General features: G+C 42.6%; 1 protein-coding gene across 1 annotated transcript in view; it reads left to right on the top strand.

Annotated features, from left to right (window-relative positions):
* cni (protein cornichon) overlaps window positions 1–16,888 on the top strand; it is a 93,274-nt gene extending 76,386 nt beyond the window's left edge. The window contains exon 5 of the mRNA XM_068346450.1: window positions 15,874–16,888. Coding sequence (XP_068202551.1) covers window positions 15,874–15,904 — 31 coding nt within the window. The 3' untranslated portion in view covers window positions 15,905–16,888. The remainder of the gene's footprint in view (window positions 1–15,873) is intronic.
* The last annotated feature ends 3,640 nt before the right edge of the window (window positions 16,889–20,528 follow it).

The following is a 20,528-nucleotide window of genomic DNA, read 5'->3' as shown; positions in this document are numbered from 1 at the left end:
CGACCTTCACACTGTTTGTTCCAATTGTCGGGATAAAACCTGTCAATTGGAAGATCGATGTGAGGAGTGCGTTGGGCTTTCGGAATTCGATTTTATCGAATTCCAAAAGTATACACGTAGGCTAGAGAGAGATAGAGTTAGGAGAAGTTCCTCTCGTTCTATTGACATTTCCTCTCCTCATGCCCCACAACCTATTCCTTCCCCTGTAGTGGTTGCTCCTAATCCCCCTTCTGGCACTCAGGAACCTTCGATGGCTGATATGATGCGTGCCATCCAAGCTCTGGGTGAGAGAGTTGAGTCCCTGGCTAGTGACCGTAATCAGCTCATGGCGGATGTGAAGGAGCTGAAGTGTAAAAGTGCAGTGGGAAGTGTTAAAGTGAGTGATAGTGTTGTGGATAGTGTTGCGCTTGAGGGTTCGTCTGTTCGTGCCTGTCGTCCTCCTAGTCCGGGACCTCTTGCAAGCTCCCAAGTCCAGGGGAGAAGCAATGTCGTACGACAAATGGGTTCGAGAGGCTTTAATCAGCGAACAGACGTTCCCTCCGTGGTATCGGGCGTATCTACCCAAGATCGCCCCTGCCTAACAAAGACGAGAGAGCCCATTTATACCTCGTCTTCGGAAGGTGTTTCTCGCAAGAAACCATGGACCAAGGTCTCACGACCGTTAAAACGCAAGTCGGTCCCTTCCGCACAAGTCCAACGGCCCAGCTGTAGCCACTGGGTCAGTTCGGACTCGCTGCAGTCATCCGATGACTGCTCACCTCCTAAGAGAGGCAAAGCGGTACCGCTTCAGACAGTTACACCGTCTGTCGCCGCACCTGCTCCTGTAGACCCTAAGTGGTCTTTACTGCAAGACATGCAGTCTCAACTCACGTCGCTTATGCAGGACTTTCGTGCGGAGAAGGTTGCTGCCGCACCAGCTAGTGCAGCTCCTTGCCTACAACCACCCACACGATCGGTTGTGCGTCCTGGGGACGCTGAGGTAACCTTCTCACGCACTCCAGTTGAGAGAGTTCCGCCACCCATGCGTTCCAGTGTGATCTGCCAGCCGCATGTTGACGTTCAGCGACGCACGGAGGTATCCGTTGACGTTCGGGAGGTTCAACAACCGTCAGAGTTGTTTTGTTTTGACGCGGTGCGTCAACCTCCGCAACCCAGTGTGGTTGCCACTGCTCACCCACATCAGTCTAGACAGTCTGGAGTAGACGCTGTGCGTCCCCGCGCTGCTATGGTTGTTGCCAGCTCACAGACTGGGCAGCAGTTCCATGACGTTGCGTCCGGCTCAGTCACGCATGCACCCGTGCGACCGGACTCAGCCAACCAGCCGTTACCCACTCCGTTGCCGTTCCCTCATCAGTTATCGGATGAGGGACTTTCTGATGATGATGGTGCTGCACACGTAGATGAACCGCATTCAGACCTGGACGAGCCTAAGTCTACGCAACCCTCTTTGGACTTTAGGAAAGTTTTGGCCCTGTTCAAAGAGATGTTTCCGGACCAGTTTGTGTCTGTAGCTCCGTGTTCGCCTCCGTCAGAGTTTGTGTTAGGCATGCCGTCAACCACTCCTGCCTTTACTAGACTCGTCCTCGCACGCTCGTCCAAGAGAGCTTTGCGGGTGATAGGAGAGTGGCTGCAGTCCAAAAAGAGTTTAGGGAAGACAGCTTTTACGTTTAACCCTGCTAGACTCTCTTCTAGATCGAGCGTCTGGTATGCCACGGGAGAAGTTCTCGGCTTGGGAGTTCCTTCCTCTGCCCAGGGCGACTTCTCAAGTCTTGTAGACTCTCCCCGCCGCCTAGCCATGAGACGCTCAAAGATATGTTGGTCATCTTCGGACCTGGACCACCTTTTGAAAGGGATATTTAGAGCCTTCGAGGTTTTTAACTTCTTAGACTGGTGTCTAGGAGCTCTAAGCAGAAAGATCTCTCCGACGGAGAAGGAGACTTCCTTGCTCATTATGTCCTGCATGGACAAGGCCGTACGTGATGGGTCTAATGATTTTGCTGCATCTTTTGTGTCCGGAGTCCTTAAGAAGCGTGAAAACCTGTGTTCATTCCTTTCAGCTGGAGTTACACCATGCCAGAGATCCGAACTTCTGTTTGCTCCTCTTTCTAAGTGCCTTTTTCCAGAGGACCTGATTAAGGAAATTGCCGCTTCTTTGATACAGAAGGATACTCACGATCTTGTTGCGTCCTCTGCTCGCAAAGCCACCCCTTTGCCTACCTTGTCAGCTAGACCAAGGATGGACACTCCAGCGTCCCGTTTTATTCCGCCTTTTCGTGGCAGAGCCTCCAGCAGAGGAGGTGCTCGTGCCGAAGGGAGACGTGGAAAGAAGAAAGGAACCAAGTCCTTTAAGGGCAGAGTCTGACTGCCAACTTCTTCAGACAGCAGTGGGAGCCAGACTCAAGAACTTCTGGCAGACCTGGGAAAAGAGAGGCGCAGATGCACAATCTGTGAAGTTGCTCAGAGAGGGGTACAAGATCCCGTTTGTACGAAAACCCCCTCTAGCAACGTCCCCCATCGATCTCTCTCCCAGGTACAGAGAGGAAGACAAGAGACGAGCATTGAAACAGGAAGTGTCTCTCTTACTAGAGAAGGGAGCGGTAGTCAAAGTCCTGGACCATCAAACCCCAGGATTCTACAACCGTCTCTTCTTGGTGTCCAAGAAGACAGGAGGGGGGAGGCCGGTGCTAGACGTCAGTGCGCTGAATGTCTTTGTCACAAAGCAGACGTTCTCCATGGAGACCACAAAGTCGGTTCTAGCAGCGGTCAGAAGGGAAGACTGGATGGTCTCGTTAGACCTAAGGGACGCCTACTTCCACGTCCCCATCCACCCGGACTCCCAACCTTTTCTGAGATTCGTTTTCGAAAAGGTTGTCTACCAGTTTCAAGCCCTGTGCTTTGGCCTAAGCACAGCTCCTCTTGTGTTTACGAGGCTGATGAGGAATGTAGCCAAATTCCTTCATTTAGCGGACATCCGAGCCTCCCTCTATTTGGACGACTGGCTTCTCAGAGCTTCTTCCAGTCGTCGCTGTCTGAAGGATCTAAAGTGGACTCTAGATCTGACCAAGGAATTGGGTCTCCTTGTCAATATGGAAAAGTCACAAGTGGTCCCATCCCAAACTATTGTGTATTTAGGGATGGAGATTCACAGTCTAGCTTTTCGGGCTTTTCCGTCGGCCCCCAGAACAAGCCAAGCCCAGTTATGCATCCAGAACATGCTGAAGAAGGAACGATGTTCAGTCAGGAAGTGGATGAGTCTGATAGGGACGCTATCATCCCTGGAACAGTTCGTATCATTAGGAAGACTACACCTCCGTCCTCTTCAATATCACCTAGCATTTCACTGGAAAAAGGACAAGACGCTAGAAGCGGTCTCGATCCCCATTTCCGAGAAGATGAAGTCTTGCCTGACATGGTGGAAGGACAGTATCAGCCTCAGAGAGGGCCTGTCCCTGGCTGTTCAGACTCCCAACCACGTTCTCTTCTCGGACGCATCGGACGTAGGCTGGGGCGCGACATTAGACGGTCGGGAATGCTCGGCAATATGGAACTCGAGTCAAAGGACAATGCATATCAACTGCAAGGAGCTACTGGCAGTACATCTGGCCTTGAAAAGCTTCAGGTCTCTCCTTCAAGGCAAAGTGGTGGAGGTGAACTCGGACAACACCACGGCTTTGGCGTACATCTCCAAGCAAGGAGGGACCCACTCACTGACGTTGTACGAGATCGCAAGGGACCTCCTCACCTGGTCAAAAGGTCTAAACATATCGCTAGTAACGAGGTTCATCCAAGGCCACTTGAATGTCATGGCAGATTGTCTCAGTCGGAAGGGACAAATAATTCCAACCGAATGGACCCTCCACAAGGATGTATGCAAGAGACTTTGGGCCACCTGGGGCCAGCCGACCATAGATCTCTTCGCAACCTCGATGACCAAGAGGCTCCCAATATATTGCTCACCAATCCCGGACCCAGCAGCAGTTCATATAGATGCCTTTCTCCTAGATTGGTCACATCTAGATCTATATGCATTCCCTCCTTTCAAGATTGTCAACAAGGTACTGCAGAAGTTCGCCTCTCACGAAGGGACAAGGTTGACGCTAGTTGCTCCCCTCTGGCCCGCGAGAGAATGGTTCACTGAGGTACTTCGATGGCTAGTAGACGTTCCCAGAACTCTTCCTCTAAGGGTGGACCTTCTACGTCAGCCACACGTAAAGAAGGTACACCAAGGCCTCCACGCTCTTCGTCTGACTGCCTTCAGACTATCGAAAGACTCTCGAGAGCTAGAGGCTTTTCGAAGGAGGCAGCCAGAGCGATTGCTAGAGCAAGGAGAACATCCACCCTTAGAGTCTACCAATCGAAGTGGGAAGTCTTCCGAAACTGGTGCAAGTCAGTATCTGTATCCTCGACCAGTACCTCTGTAACTCAAATAGCTGACTTCCTCTTATACCTGAGGAAAGAACGATCTCTTTCAGCTCCCACTATCAAGGGTTACAGAAGCATGTTGGCAGCAGTCTTCCGTCACAGAGGCTTAGATCTTTCTAACAATAAAGATCTACAGGACCTCCTTAAGTCTTTTGAGACCACGAAGGAGCGTCGTTTGGTTACACCTGGTTGGAATTTAGACGTGGTACTAAGATTCCTCATGTCAGACAGGTTCGAGCCGTTACAATCAGCCTCCCTGAAAGATCTCACCTTAAAAACTCTTTTCCTGGTATGCTTAGCCACAGCTAAAAGAGTCAGTGAGATTCATGCCTTCAGCAAGAACATCGGATTTTCATCTGAAACGGCTACATGTTCTCTACAACTTGGTTTTCTAGCCAAAAACGAGCTGCCTTCTCGACCTTGGCCAAAATCGTTCGATATTCCAAGCTTATCAAATATGGTTGGAAATGAACTAGAAAGAGTCTTATGCCCTGTGAGAGCTCTTAAGTTCTATTTAAAACGAACTAAACCTTTACGAGGCCTGTCTGAAGCTTTATGGTGTTCAGTTAAGAAACCATCTTTGCCTATGTCAAAGAATGCTTTATCCTATTTTATCAGACTGTTAATACGAGAAGCTCATTCCCATCTGAGTGAGGAAGACCAAGCTTTGCTGAAGGTAAGGACACACGAAGTTAGAGCTGTCGCAACTTCCGTGGCCTTTAAACAAAATAGATCTCTGCGAAGTATAATGGACGCAACCTATTGGAGAAGCAAGTCAGTGTTCGCGTCTTTTTATCTTAAGATATGTCCAGTCTCTTTACGAGGACTGCTACACTCTGGGACCATTCGTAGCAGCGAGTGCAGTAGTGGGTGAGGGCTCAACCACTACAATTCCCTAATTCCATAACCTTTTTAATCTTTCTCTTGAAATGTTTTTATTGTTGTTTTTGGGTTGTCCGGAAGGCTAAGAAGCCTTTCGCATCCTGGTTGATTTGGCGGGTGGTCAAAGTCATTTCTTGAGAAGCGCCTAGATTAGGGGTTTTGAGGAGGTCCTGTTGTATGGGTTGCAACCCTTGATACTTCAGATCCTAGGGGTCGATCAGCATCCTAAGAGGATCGCGAGGCTCCGTAAGGAAGACGTACTTAAAAAGGCAGAGTAATTGTTCAAGTCGACTTCCTTACCAGGTACCTATTTATTTTGTTTTTGTTATTTTGATAACTTCTAAAATGAAATAAAAACTCTTAGCTCATAATAATGTAAACATATATTGCTGGTCTCTACCCACCCCCCTGGGTGTGAATCAGCTATTATAATCACCGGCTAAGTTAAATATTGAAAAATGTTATTTTTATAATAAAATAAATTTTTGAATATACTTACCCGGTGATTATAAATTAAAGGACTCTCCCTTCCTCCCCAATAGAGACGTAGTGGAACGAGGAGAAAATTGAGTTTTTGTTTACATTGAGTACTGGGTATCTGGACGACAGATGGCGCTGTTGGGCACACCCGCAACCTGTGTAGCGATCGCTGGCGAGTTTTACCTTAGAGTTTTCTGTCGAGCAACAGAGTTGCAGCTATTATAATCACCGGGTAAGTATATTCAAAAATTTATTTTATTATAAAAATAACATTTTTATTAATCTAATTGTTCGGTTAATAAGGTATAGATTAGTTTATACCAAAATGGTGAGCCTTTATATATACTCTAGCTGTTTTTTTTTTAGTTACGTATTACAAACCATTCTCTCCTACCAGATGTACACATATGTGTTTAATATGTTATCTTGATAAATGTGTATACTGATATGATTTTACTGAGAATAACAACTTATAGGCTGATTCCTCCCACAATAAGATTTGAGTATTTTTTTAACATTAATTTAGATGCAGGGGCCACTAGGCTATCAGAATAACTTTAGTTAAGCTAACTGGTTGCCAGACGGCTCTCATGAAGAAAAGTGATATTAGAAAGAATTTTTTTCTGTGGAAATTATTCATAATTCATAGCTCTTATTAATTGAATGTGTTACTAAACTTGTAACAGTACACCTTGCCCTTGTTACTGTCTGTTGGCCACCATTGACGAGTATAGATTTGTAACATGATAGAGCACCATGCCTCTGTTACAATTTGTCAAACTTCTCAGTACAGTAATATCAGCTGAGTGAGTTTCTTGAGTCTCTAGCAAATTAATAGAAGAGGTTTCTAGCCTCACAGTGCACAAGTGATGATATGAACTTTGGTTAATTGAGGAAGCTAATAGAATATATGTTTTATTTTAACAAGGTTGAGTATGGTACTGTATTTGGTGTAACATAATGTAAGCAATGTTTACACAGGGTGTCAAGGTATTGTATGTGCTATACAGCTAGACCTCCTTATCTGCTGATTCTACTATAATACTCTGTTGAACTAATGTTACTGTACCATTTTAAAAGATTATAGGCTGGAAATTCACTTATCTATGGAAGATAAACTGGAAGCCCCAGGCAAAAGGAGCTATTACATAACCATTCAGTTAAGTAGAATGCTGTAAAGTAATTTTTCAAGTACAGGGGATGTTAGCTCAAAGGCTGAAATATATCTCCCATTCCCTTTTCTCTACAGTAACCAACAACCATACAAACAGATCCGTATTGAGTGTTTCTTTTTTTTTTTTTTTTTTTTTGTGGGGGAGCTTGAAAGTTCACTAGTCCAACATCACAAGGGTTAGACAACTCGCAACCCACCCGCAAATCCCAACCCTCTACTGTTTTTCATCAGCTGATTCTGCTATTGCAAGCTAACTAAGGTATAATTGTAACAAGAATTCCAACATTTAGATTATCACTAAATAATTATTCTATAATTGATTAATATCTTAAATCTGGAATTCTTGTTACATTTTTAGCTTAGTTAGCTAGAGGTAGCAGGATCAGCTGATGGAAAACATTGGAGAATTGGGAGTTGTAGGTGGGTTTGCGAGTTATCTAAACCTATTGATATTGGACTAGAAAACTTTCAAGCTTCTAAAATCCTGCCCCAACCTTTTCTAGGCAGAAGCATTATGTTATGTTATGCAGGACTCATCACTCCCGTTTACCAGTGGGCCAAGTGGTTGCTACTCTAGCCCTGTCTATGTCTGCTAAATAGTTGAGAGCTCAGCATATCTCATTCACAGCCTTGGAGGCCTTGAACATAGAAGCTGCAACAATGTCAATTATTCTGGCGGTATCTTGGCCAGACCACTGGTCAGGTACGTTGGGGTTATTTAGCCTCAAGTGAAAACCTCGTGGACACAGAGAAGAAGCAGTTCAAGTACCTCACTCTGTCTGGGGCAAAATTGGTAGAGTTCTTGTTGCACCAGGTGGCTAACCAGTTGGTCAACTGGATTCTGAAGAACCAAGACACGATGGCCTCCAAGTTCAAGGGGCAAGTGAATCATAGAGAGGTGCTGAACCTTCCTTGTTCTCCTTGGAGCAGTTAGAACTGACAGTTGAAAAGTGGAGAATATGTGATCAAGATTCGTTTCTACGTCGAGCAGTGTCATTTGGGAGATCTCAACCTTCCTCCCTCAAACAACCATTCTAGGTCATCTCCCTTCCTAGACAAACTTCTGGACCAGCTACCAGACCAGAGTAGAATAGGAGTGACCTCAGAGCTGTACCATCAGTGTTTCAGAATCCTATTGATTCTGGTCTGCCGTTTTGCCAAAAAGTGCTTAGAACCAGAATCGTAGAGGGAAAGATGGGCAAGGCCCTCATTCATGCTAGGGATGGAAAATTCCTCCGCTCAGCCTCAACCTGTAGTTGTATGCCTGGCAGAGAAATAGATAAGGTGGCAATTTCATGGGGTAGAACTGTAGACGGTGGAATTTCTTCGTTTCGGTTACTGCCTCCCGTTTACCAGGTCTGCCCCTCCTTTCATTTCAGCTCTGATAATGTGGTCCTTTTATCATCCAGGAATAGAAAAAGACCTTGCTGGTCATTCAGAGGGGCAGACTATACTGCTAAAGGTCACTGTGGAAGTGGACCAGGACAGGTCTCCGGGCTTCTTCAGCCATCTGTTTTTGGCCGATAAGGCTTTCATGGGTTAGAGATCTGTAATAGATCTCTCATCCCTGAATAAGTTCATCCATCAAATTCAGTTCAGGATAGAGACATCCAGCACGGTAAAAAATGCATTGAGTATGAACGACCATATGATCTCCCCTGATCTCTTGAATTCATACCCTTCAGTCATTCTTCAAGAAAATATCTACACTTTGGCCTAGGGGGTAAAGTCTTTCAATTCAAAGTTCCTTACTTTGTACCGTCCACAGCTCCAGGTATGTATTGACTTGAGTGTTTATGTTGGTGTCTGCATGGGCTCATGCTAACGGAATTTGTCTGAATTGGTATCTAGACAACTAGCTAATACCGGCAGACACAGAGTCCAAACTTTATCATCATCAGGACAGACTCCTCTCATTTTGTCTGGATCTTGGAATTATGACCAATCTAGAGTAATCCAGGCTTTTTCCAAAGCAAATGACATACATGTACTTGCTGGCCTACAACCACATTTAGTTCTGACCAACTGGTCGTAAGTTGACCTATGTTAAATTACCATAAGTATGTTATGATGTGTCATGATACTGTAATCATCTTATTGTCATGTTTTATCAACAAAATTTTATTTTATTGCGTTAAAAAGTTAATGAAATACGACACAAAATTGATTTATACTTCGCATAAATCCATTATGGTTGTGATCAGCTGATCTCAAGCTGCCAGTACTGTATCAAGAATATGCATACATACAGTACCGTACCAATAACAGAGTCTCTCTCTCTCTCTCTCTCTCTCTCTCTCTCTCTCTCTCTCTCTCTCTCATACATATACAGAGGGACATAGGCTACTAGAACTTATCAACAATGAACTCCTCTATCAGTGGGTCGATAAACCAACCAGGGGAAACAACATACTAGGTATTGGGCTAAGAGCAGAAGAAAATTCAGTATCTAGTGTTTCAGTTGGCAAAAATATTGAGAGAGAGGCTTTTTGCACAAGGCAGCACAAGACTTGTCATGATTCCTCAAAAAATCCTCCATTGATATGTATCAGGCAAAATGGGCCATCTTCTCTGGTTGGTACTGTCGAAGGAACACTTCTCCTCTCAAAGCCTCTATTCCACTAGTAGCAGACTTTCTAGCTTATTTATGAAAGCAAGGTGATAAAAGGGTATTGTTCAACCTTGAACCAGGTACTGAGCACTGAGAGGAGGGTATATTTTCTCTTTTTGGGAATTACAGTATCTGTACTTATGAGGAGTATGGAGCAGACTTGGTCTTCGTGCCAAATATTACCTCCAGCTAATGATGTAACCAAAGTGTTGCAGTCTTTGAAGAGCTCCCCTTACGAACTGTTGAGGCAAACGTCAGATGGGTACCTTACCCTGACAACGTATTTTCTGCTTACCTTGGCTTCAACTAAGCATGCAAGCAAACTACACAGAGTCTCGTATTTGTTTTCTCACTCTGAACACTGGAGGCAGGTTTTTTTTATCTATTATTCGAGATTTCATAGAAAAACTCAAAATCTGTATCCTTGATTCCAGATTTTCATCCTTTATAGTTACTTGCTTAGATAAATAACTGATGATATGGATGAGCTACTTTTGTGTCCAATATGGGCTCTAAGGCACTAACTTAAAAGAGTCCAGGCTGCCAGACCCAGGTTACAAAACCTGTTCATAAGCAGTGGCTGGGTTAAAAAAAAAAAGTCGCTTAAAATACAGTCTCCTTTTGGTTGCTGGACACTATCAATGGAACATTGCGCCTTAGATTTCCCAGCTCCTCAGAAGTAGTTAAGGTGTGCGCCCATGAGATCAGAGGAGTTGGTGCTACTCTATCTTTTAAGAAAAATTTGTGGGTGGCTCAATGTTTAGACGCAGTAAAGGTTGTTTGACACTTCATCAGACTACCTTTACTGCGCATAAATTGCAGGAATACAATCATAGGTCTTTAGACACTTTTTAGCTCCGACCTGTGATTGCTGCTCAGCAAGGGGTTTAGTGACCCTAGCTCCATCCTTTTCAGGACCAAAAGTAGCACATCTGTGATAGCGGTTACAACGTAACTCTAGTTCAAGAGTTAGAGTTTTTACCCTTTTTCCCCTCTTCTTCACCTCCTTTGGGGTATAGCTGTTATAATCCTATGTAGCTGGATGGATGTAGATACAGGTAAGCCTTAACTTTAGCTAGCAGCTTTTCTGTTGTTGTGAAATAGAAGTGTTCACTCCTTATATACAGGCAAACCCATATTTTTTTTTTTTTTTTTTTTTTTTTTTTTTTTGCCATACTTGACAGACTTACTAGTCTAAGAAAGAGAGATTTTTTTTGCAACAGTCTTGGTTTCCTGGGCTGTGAACCTGACAGCACTTTTGACCCTGGATCACAAGGTGTTTAAGATGCTATTCTCTGCATCTTATCAGGTCCAAAATTAGTGATTTTTTTTAGTTTAGTCTGCCAGTTTGGTAATTTGGACTTCTTCCCACCTAAGAATGAGTCTCTTTTAGGAAAAGATCACATGTTTTAAAAGTAATTTGTATTTTTCTTAACTATGCAAACCTAAGGCCTTTCACTCAACTCATTACCTTCACCTCCTCAAAAGTCCCAAACGCAATCAAAGTGACTGTTCAATGTATCGGGCAAGAGGCACGGGGCTTCCGCACTACTGGTCAATACATAAAATTACCATCTACTCCCAACACCTCGTCATAAGTTTTAACTGCCAAGTTCAGTTCCAGCTGCGCTTTAATCACTCATCTGGTAAAGGACTCGAGTTTATATACTGTAGTTAGGAAAAATAAAAATTACTTTTGAAATTTGTAATAACAATGCATACCTTGTAATCATGTCTTTCCCACCATCCTCTACTTTTTTAGTGATGTCAAGATTTTTATATGGGATTGTGGTGGCTTATTTGAAGTGTCCTTACTTGGCGTTCTACAGAATGGGGGTTCGAGTCCCGCTCAATCTAGATAGCTTTTTGTAGTGTCTGGAACCTCACCATCCTTGTGAGCTAAGGATGGGGATTTTGGGGGTGCCTATAGGTCTACCTGCTGAGTCCTAGGTTGGGTGAAGAGAGGCTTTGGGTTGGGCACTGATCATTTGTATTTATGGTCAGTCTCTAGGGCAACGTCACTTTCCCTTGACTCTGCCATTCATGAGCAGCATTTAAACCTTTAAATAGGTATACGACGACTCTGATTATAGGAAGTTCATGGTAGTACTGCAATAGGCTTGCTATGTGTTTGCCCAGTGGTGCCACCTATCTTGTCTTATTTTGCATCACAGAAGAGGGAGAGAGAGATTTTTTGTTAGAGGTTGAGGCTCTGGTGGCTTTGATGATTAAAGTATGATGACTGCAAGATAGATATTGATATAAATTTAATTAAGATTCCATTTTTGTTTGAGTAAATTTGCTTCATCACAAACCCATCATTCATATACAGCCTACAATCGTGGTCCTCGAATGCTCCAGACACCACTTTGGTGTAAAGCACATAAGAGGATCAGTAGCAGTATACGTGGATCGTCAGGTCCACACCAGGTAACTAACTACCTTTTCTGCATGTTTATAACAATCTCAAAGCTGAGTTTTAATCAATTTCCAGGATTGCCTAAAGCTCTTTAACTTATTAATTCTTCAATGTTTTTCATCACTTTTTCTTCTTTTAGGCCTCAATTTATTTTTATATGATCATTAATTTGATCTTATGCCTCTAGCTAGTTTATAATTTCAATGGTGATTCATCCTCTCATGCAGCAGGCATCTTGTTTTCTTCCAAGTGGTGTTGGCTAGTATATTTACTTTTCTTAGGACAGCTTATTTCAGCCGTTGGCAATTGTAACTATTAATTTGAAAATTCTTTTGTTCCTAAGATTAAGTTTTCATACCAAAAATAAAAAAAAGTTTTTGTTAATGCTGAAATATGTTGGATCTATATGCATATAGGTACATATTAAAGAGTACAGAGGAATGCAATCAGTTACGATGACTAGATGAAATATACTGTACTGTACTTATTTCTATCTGTAATTTATTATTTCAAGTAAAGTCTGTCATGCAGTATTAAATGGTGGTTTTGTGAAATACAGTGGTGAGTGGGCCAACGACAAATTTACACAGATTAAACCATCTGTTGGGCTGTGTATGTGTTCATTTAAAAAAAGAACACCACTATGAAGTAATATCCCTTCTATTGGATTTTTGCAGTGTTCTGTTAGGAATGTTATCCTCGATATGCTCTAGTACTATTCTTAAATTTACTTCGAAATCCAAGTCCTTCAAGGTACTTGCTTCAATGCAGTAACTTGGATATTTTAAGAAATTACAAGCTACAATCTTATGGATAAATGATGAGCCTTCTAGTATGAGCTTTAAATATTGCAGTAATTTACTCTGTGAGCATGAATATTTAAATATGCTGTGTACATTAAGTATTTAATTGATATTGTGCATACAACACAACAGGTGATAATAGATGGAAATTTTGATTGTAACCCCAATACAATGAATGAATATTCAAGTAATTTACACATTACAATGGTATGAAATCCTTCTACTTTGAAGATAAATCAACCATCAAGAGCTAAATCAATAAAACTTTTAAGAAAAAATCTGCATTAACAAGTACAACTCTCTAGATGTCTTCAAGGAAGTATCTAAGGGTCATACTAGACGATAAGAAATACTAGTTCAAGGTGCTGTGCTTTGGTCTTTCTAGAGCACCCTAGTGTCATTTTGGGCTCACAGAATTGGCATCCGTCTCCTACGATACCTGGACAACTGACTGATTTTAGCAGACTCGGTGGCAACCCTTCTTCAACACTAAAAAATTTTTTGAGGCTTTCCCAAGATCTGGGGATCATGGTAAACCTCGAGAAGTCATCTCTGTATCCCTCTCAACAACTGGTAAACTTAGGTATGATCATAGACACCGATCTTCAGAAAGTCTTCCCATCAGATGGCAGGGTAGTGAGGCTGAGGAGGATTGCAAGACCATTCCTTAGACGAGAACTTCCAGGCCAGAGGTGGTTGTGCCTCCTCGGGTACCTATCATCCCTATTCTGTCTAGTTCCCAATGACCGTTTCAGGATTCGATCTTTAATGGCTGCTAAAGTCCAACTGGATTCAGTCCAACGATTCCCCTGACGTTCTAGTTCCTATGGGACTGGAAGAACAGATGTACCTCAGATGGTGGGTGGCATACGAGAATCAGCTCAAGGGTGTTAACCTTTTCGTCCTCCCCCCGGACTTGATGCTGTTTTCAGATGCATCAAAAGAAGGGTGGGTGCCCCACATGCTGTATCACATAGCCTCAGGCCTATGGTTAGAGTCCGAAAGGTACCAGCACATAAATCTCTAGAGATGAAGGCAGCCTTCCTGGCGGGTCACTCAGTGGTGTTGATGAGCGACAACACTACAGTAGTGGCTTACATCAACAAACAAGGTGGTACCATTTAGCTGTTCTTATCCCATCTGGCAGTAGAGATCCTAAGATGGGCAGAAGACATATCGGTGACCTTAGCAGCATGCTTCATTGCAGGCTAAAGGAAGGTTCTTGCAGACAACTCAGATAGTAGGCTCCGAGTGGTCTTTGAATCATTTAGTAGCCAACAAATTCCTGACTTTGTGGGGTTCCCCGACTGTGGACCTGTTTGCGACGTCCCTGAATTTCAGGCTTCTGCTTTACTGCACCCCAATCCCAGATCCCAAGGCTCTGGCAAGATGCATTCCAACAACAGTGGGACAACATCAACGTTTACGCCTTTCCCCTGTTCTGTCTGATGAGAAGAGTACTCAACAAGACTAGAACATCAGTCAATCTCTCTGTGACTCTTTTAGCTTCACTATGATTTCTGGACCTCCTGTAGCTAAGCTCCTAACAAAGCTCCCAAAAGAACTCCCGCCACGACACGATCTACTCAAACAGCCGCATGCGAATATCATCCACAAAGCCGTAGCTTCGCTACAACTTCATGCATGAAGACTATCCAGCACCTCCTCACTCAAAGAGGTTTTTTGCAACAAGTTGTGAAAGTGTACTATCTTCTGTGATGGGTGTCGTGGAATGGGTATCTCTCCCCTCGATGCCACTTTTCCTGCAATAGCAAGAGTTCCTTGTGCACCTATGGGAGGAAATGCTCCTCTCGGTTTCGGCAATAAAAGGTTACTGCTCAGCCTTGAGTCTTGCCTTAAAGCTGAAAGGAGTAGATATTTCCTCTTTGCTGGAACTTTCTCTCCTCATATGAAGTTATGAACTTACCTGTCCCCTGTCGGAAGTGAGACCTCTTCCGTGGAATGTGGTTGGGGTCCTTCAGTCTCTGTAGGGTCCCCCCTACAAACCCTTATGCCAGGCAACAGATTGCCACCTCACTCTGAAGACAGTGTTCCGACTTGCTTTGGCTTTGCCCAAAAGAGTTAGTGAACTTCATTGTCTTGCCCCCGAATGGCAGCGCACTTTGTCAGGACGGGAAAGGTCAAGAAAAGGATCACGAAGAACACCATCTCTTCTTGGATTCGCAAGGTCATTGACCTGGCACTGAATTCTGATTCTCCCCCGACACGTTGACCCAGAGCTCATGACATCAGGGTCATTATTACGTCCCTATAGTTCAAATGAAACTAATCTGTTGGGCAGGTACAAGTGGGCGTGTGGAAACGTCGGACAACCTTCACTGCCCACTACCTGCAAGACATAACCCACAGGAACATGGAAAGTTTTTCCATCGTTCCTGTGGTGGCTGCACAACAACTGGTTTAACACCTCAAGCGTCTTGATGGACAAGTAGCAGAGGGTTGAAGGGAAAAAATTACTTGGTTTTAGTCTGAATGAATGTTTAAGATTGACTGGCTTGTTCTTTTATTCATCCTCCCCTCTCTTGGGGAATCAGCACCCAGGGTCCTCTGCAAATCTGATTTCGACCAACTGCAGGTAAACCATTGATCCCTTGTGTAACCGGGTATTGTTTCAATACTTTTTGCATGCCCGTACCCTAACGAGGAGGTCTTAGGTATATCTTGGTGACCTCTGATGATTCTTATGACTGGGAATAACTCTTACCTAGAAAGTCACATTGCTAGTATCACGACCGCAAAGCTTCTGTAGGCCGGGGACCATGTATAACACAGTTTTAGCGAGGTGTAGAGTTTCCACCAATTATGTGTAAAACACATAAAGGGAAACCCTGGGTCAAAGCCAAAAGCCTACTGTTTCCAGTTAAGCCATTGTGGTTAATTAATATACCAGCATAAACTTTTTTATAATGATATCTAAAGTTCAGTAGAGTATATTCCAATCAGTGATTGTTTTATCTTACTGTACAGTAATGGTTTTATCTATGAAACCACAAAATATGCAAATACTGTTCAGGTTTATTGCCTTGGGAAATTTGTTTAACCTTTTTTTTCTATTTTGCAGAATGATTGTTTCCCTTATTTCGGCTTCATAAGAGATGTCATTGGGTATCCAGAAGATTTTTTAAAATACAGTAGGCAAAATCAATACATGTTCTTAATAATGTATAGCAATTGTGTGTAGTGTAATCTACAGTAACTTTAATGCCCTTTTGAACACTTCATGATGAGTGTCAGAATGTGATAATTGTATTATAAGTTTAAGGTTACCAACTTTTGTTACAGTGTTTCTTTCAGTGATTATGACTTATCAGATTCTAGATTGGTCCCATGATTTGAATACTCTATTGTGTTGATTTAATGAAATATGATCCCATTACTGTATATTTGAAGAAGTGCTTGAATGGTGTATATGATCAGTTTCATACTGTTGCTAAGATCAAAAGTACAGTAACTTTCCTGCATTCATCAGAACAAATTTTTCATCGTGTCCTATGTTTAATTTCACAGTGCAGTACTGCATAATTTTTTTTTTTTTTTTTGTGATTGGAGGGAATTCATTTGATTCTCATAAGTGAAAACAGCTATTAGTAGATGACACTGTGTATGTAATACCTTTTGTAGGTTTTCATAAATGTAAATATTACATTTTTTCTACAGAATTGTAAACTGTTGATTGATAATACAGTAGTAATTTCTCCTTTTTACATTACTGAATAATATACCCTGTTTAAGTGTGATTTGTTTTTCCTTTTATACATGACTGAGTATTGTCAGACATTAAATTACTGTATCTAATCAGCTCAGTTTTATAATTGTTTTACTATTTGATTGCTGATGACTACCTTAATTATTATTCTTTGATTAACATTCCTTAAATTTCTTGATTTGAAATTAGCTTGTCAAGACTGACAGCATGCAGTCTTCTTAAGGATGTTTAAATTTTCACAACTTTTGTTTTGTAGCTTATGTACCTGCAAGCTTTGCAGAGTTGAAAAGATTTGCGCACACTAATTAATGTATTTCCTATGGAGTTATGTCTTGTGTGAAACTTAAGTTTATTATACAAGTCTACATTGGTCAGAATTTTTAATTTCCTTTTTGTTTTGAAAGAATTTAAACATTCTATGGTAGTTTTCAAGTTGTAGTTACCAAATGGGCAGTCTTCTCTTGGAATGGATTCTATCCTTTTTATTTCTTTCTGAATTTTAGTGTCTTCATGGTCAAGGGATGGAGCCATCATTATGCAACTTCCTAAATCATTTAATTATTCATATGTAGTTGATGCAGCTGAATTACCCAGGGTTTCCTCCCCCGCCCTCACCACTCGCTGGTATCTTTTAGTGATATCAGGATAGATTTTTTGTAAAGGCCTTGAATAAGATCTTGAATGTAGTTCATGAGGCTAGGTGAGGTGGGATAACATTTCCACTCACCCATTGAATTTGTATAACTAACATGGTTAAGTGATGCAAAAGACTTTAGTTAAACCTGGTTCTCAGTGTTGAACATAATTCGGACAACTACTAAGGGTCAGTCATTTATCTAAGTGCCTTTGTAGAGAATATGAAGCAAATTTTTATGCAGATGAACATATTAAATCTGGTTCAGTGTATGAAACTTATGAAGGTAGTTAGGTAATGGCCAAGTAGGTGAGGGGTAAGGTTATTACCCACTCATCTTACTATAATTCTGTATAGTCATTCATATAAGATGTAAACCTTTTATCAACAGGGGTATCTCAGTAAGGGATAAATTGTTTGCTCCGTCACTAGATACAAACCCTTTCACTCTTTATTAGGGAATATACTGTACATTCGGCAAAGCTGGAAGACTAGCCATAAGACTTTCAGTGAGGTGTAACTACCCCACCACTAGTTAGCAGGGGCCGTATGGGGTATTACTGGCTACCCTGCTCACACACACACGGCATTGTCTAGTCACTTTTGCTTTTGGCTCGGTTGAGAGTGGACATCTGTCTCTCTCCACTGCCCATACTGATTGGCCATTATAGACTTATCTTTTCTTTGCTTTCTCTTTTCAGGTTGTGAGTGTTCTTTATGGCTGACATAGCCGCTACCTCCATGTTAGCCAGTTCTGGCCCTCAAATCTTGGCTGGTAGATTCGGTAGTCTTTCCGCTGGTACTGATGGTACACTACTAAGTTAGCCCCATCAGGGTCAATGGGAAGCAAACTCTGGAAGGCACCAGAGTTAGTGTGAAAATGTCTCTGGCATGGCAAAGGTAAAGGAGGAAGCTTCACGTATCTGCTCGCCTGTAGCGAGTTTTCTGTAGCAGAGACTTGAGTATTTAGAAACTCAAGTGTGTCATTAGTCTGATTAAGGAGAGCCACGTCAAACCTGAGTCTGGGGGTCTGAGACTGCGGAAAGGTAACATTGTTAGCGCACCAACTGTTAGCAGTCTGCGCTAAGGGAGGCTCATCCAAACCTTTTAAATGGCGGATAAGGCGCAATTTTAATAAAATGCGAGACGTCAGAGCTAGATACCGGGCCCTCAAAAGAGGGTACATCAGCAGAGCTTGTACTTGCGCGCTCAATGATGCTTTCCGGAGAGTCATCAATTGTAATGACTGTGATGCGGAGGAGTTGAAGTCTCTCTCAGAACTTTATTTATGAGGCGAGAGAGAGTTTTTAGCCCTCTTCCATCAAGAACGCCTATGGCGAGAACCACGTTTTCATCATCTTCTGTTCTTCCATTCATCTAAGTCAGAGAAGGGGGAAAACTTTCCGTGTTCCTTATCCACCTTCTGGACCTGCAAAGAATTTCCTGAAAAAGAATGTTGTTTTGTAGAACGTGTACCATTATCGTCATGAACATCAGACCGAGTACTAGAACGAGGTTTATCTAGAGTATTAGTAGGTTCGTTCTTATCGTAAAACACAGGGTTTTTATTAGCGGAGGGTGAGGTTCTATCCCGCTGATTCCTAGCCGAAAGTTTGTAAGACTCTTGGGGGAACTCTAACCAATGTGAGGAGGTTCTACTACGCCCTCTATAGTCTGGTGAACCTATAGTCACATTCTTTCTATCAACACTATGGTTTGAAGGAATACTCTCGCATCAAGATGGCTTCCTGTTCAGTGATGTCATGGTGTTATGGGGTAACAACTTGCTTAGACCTGTTCTCCTGGTCAGACTGTGGAGGAGCAACTTCTCGCGCAGATAAGGCGGCGCCCACAGCGAGGTCATCCTATTTAGATACAGTGGCACGTTCAGATTTATAAACCTGAATGTTTGGCCTAGTTGTATTCTTAGAAGAAATTCTTGGTAGGGTAGGACTAGTTCCACTTAACTTCATAGCATTATTAGGCTTAGAAGGAGAAGCCTGCTTTGTGCATGGAGGCGTTTTCCGACCACCCTCATAATAAAGAGATGACAAGTCTCTTGATTCGTTTTGGGAACTCTGTAAGAGGAGTTTTCAGCTTCAGTACGGGGGAAAATGACAGGCTCAGCTCTAAGGTCCCTCTGAGAGCAAGGATATACATTCACTGTTCTGATGGGAGACCTCTAAAGAGGTGAACATCTTATCAGCATAATCTGATAAATATATATCTCTACTCAGCGCACTCGTAAGGGGTGAGGGAGCTCTAGACAAAACAGAATAATCAGGGATAAAAGTATCTAAAGGCTCCGGCTCAGGAAGCACAGCAGCTGTAGCCGGTGGGGTTAGTCTCATACTGCACTTTATTAACACTACGTGATAAAATATTGACAAAATTACAGACATCGTCCTCCGTAACTGAAACCTCGAGGGCGCCTGACATGAAGAACTAAGCAGGGCTATAACTCTCACCGACGAACCTAACTTACGCTTCTCACTGCTAACAGAAGGCGAAGGAAGGTAACAGTCTCTCTTAGATCGTTTTTTATAGCGAGAACGTTATCTTTAACACTGGGAGGATGACCACTCCCTACAATACGCACATGGAGATTCCACCGAACATCCTTTACCTCTACATGATGGACAAACCAATTGAGGATCCACTTCTACCCGGCTCATAAATATACTACGGGTAACCATTTAGACCAGGACAGTAACGCATCAAATTCAACATGATGTCGAAAAGCACACAATCGTAACTTACAAATAATGAAGAATGCAAGCGACAAAGACAAAAGATACAAGCACTGTACTATAAAGGTAAGGGTAATCGATACAGTTGTGTGATCGCAGAAGAGAAGGAGGGTATTCCCAACCTCCTTCCTAGCCAGCACCGTTGTGTGTGTAAGCGCTTGATACAAGTGTAATGCGTTATAAGCAGCAGTTACCCAGCGACGTAGCATGACGTAATTTGCTGATTTCTTTTTAATTGTCTGGCCATAGAATACGAAACTAGAAATAACCCTGTGTAATTGACTCGGAAGTTTGTATCCATGTAGGAATAAAGAAAGTGTTTTCATTAATTTTTTGCTACCTTCTAGTTCTACCTTCCTGATCTTTTTACCCTCAAGTTTGTCAATCAGATGTAGTGGATTGGTTTTCACGGGTATCCCATGGAATTTTTGTGGTGTGTTCCTTCTTCAATGTGATGGACATGGCCTTTTCTCCCTTTTAAAGACCAAACTACTTGAACAGAGTTGATGGTTCTAGTAAAGTGCTTGTGCCTATCTATAAGGGAAAACTGATGAACCAACTCCTTTCAAGTTGCACAAAAAGTTTTTCCCCTATGCCGTTCTTAAAGGTATTGCCAGAAGGACTTG

Source organism: Palaemon carinicauda, chromosome 22, assembly GCF_036898095.1.
Source record: "Palaemon carinicauda isolate YSFRI2023 chromosome 22, ASM3689809v2, whole genome shotgun sequence".
In the NCBI taxonomy this organism is placed as follows: Eukaryota; Metazoa; Arthropoda; class Malacostraca; order Decapoda; family Palaemonidae; genus Palaemon; species Palaemon carinicauda.
The sequence above is the reverse complement of the archived record's forward strand: the minus strand, read 5'-3'. Positions and strand labels throughout refer to the sequence as shown.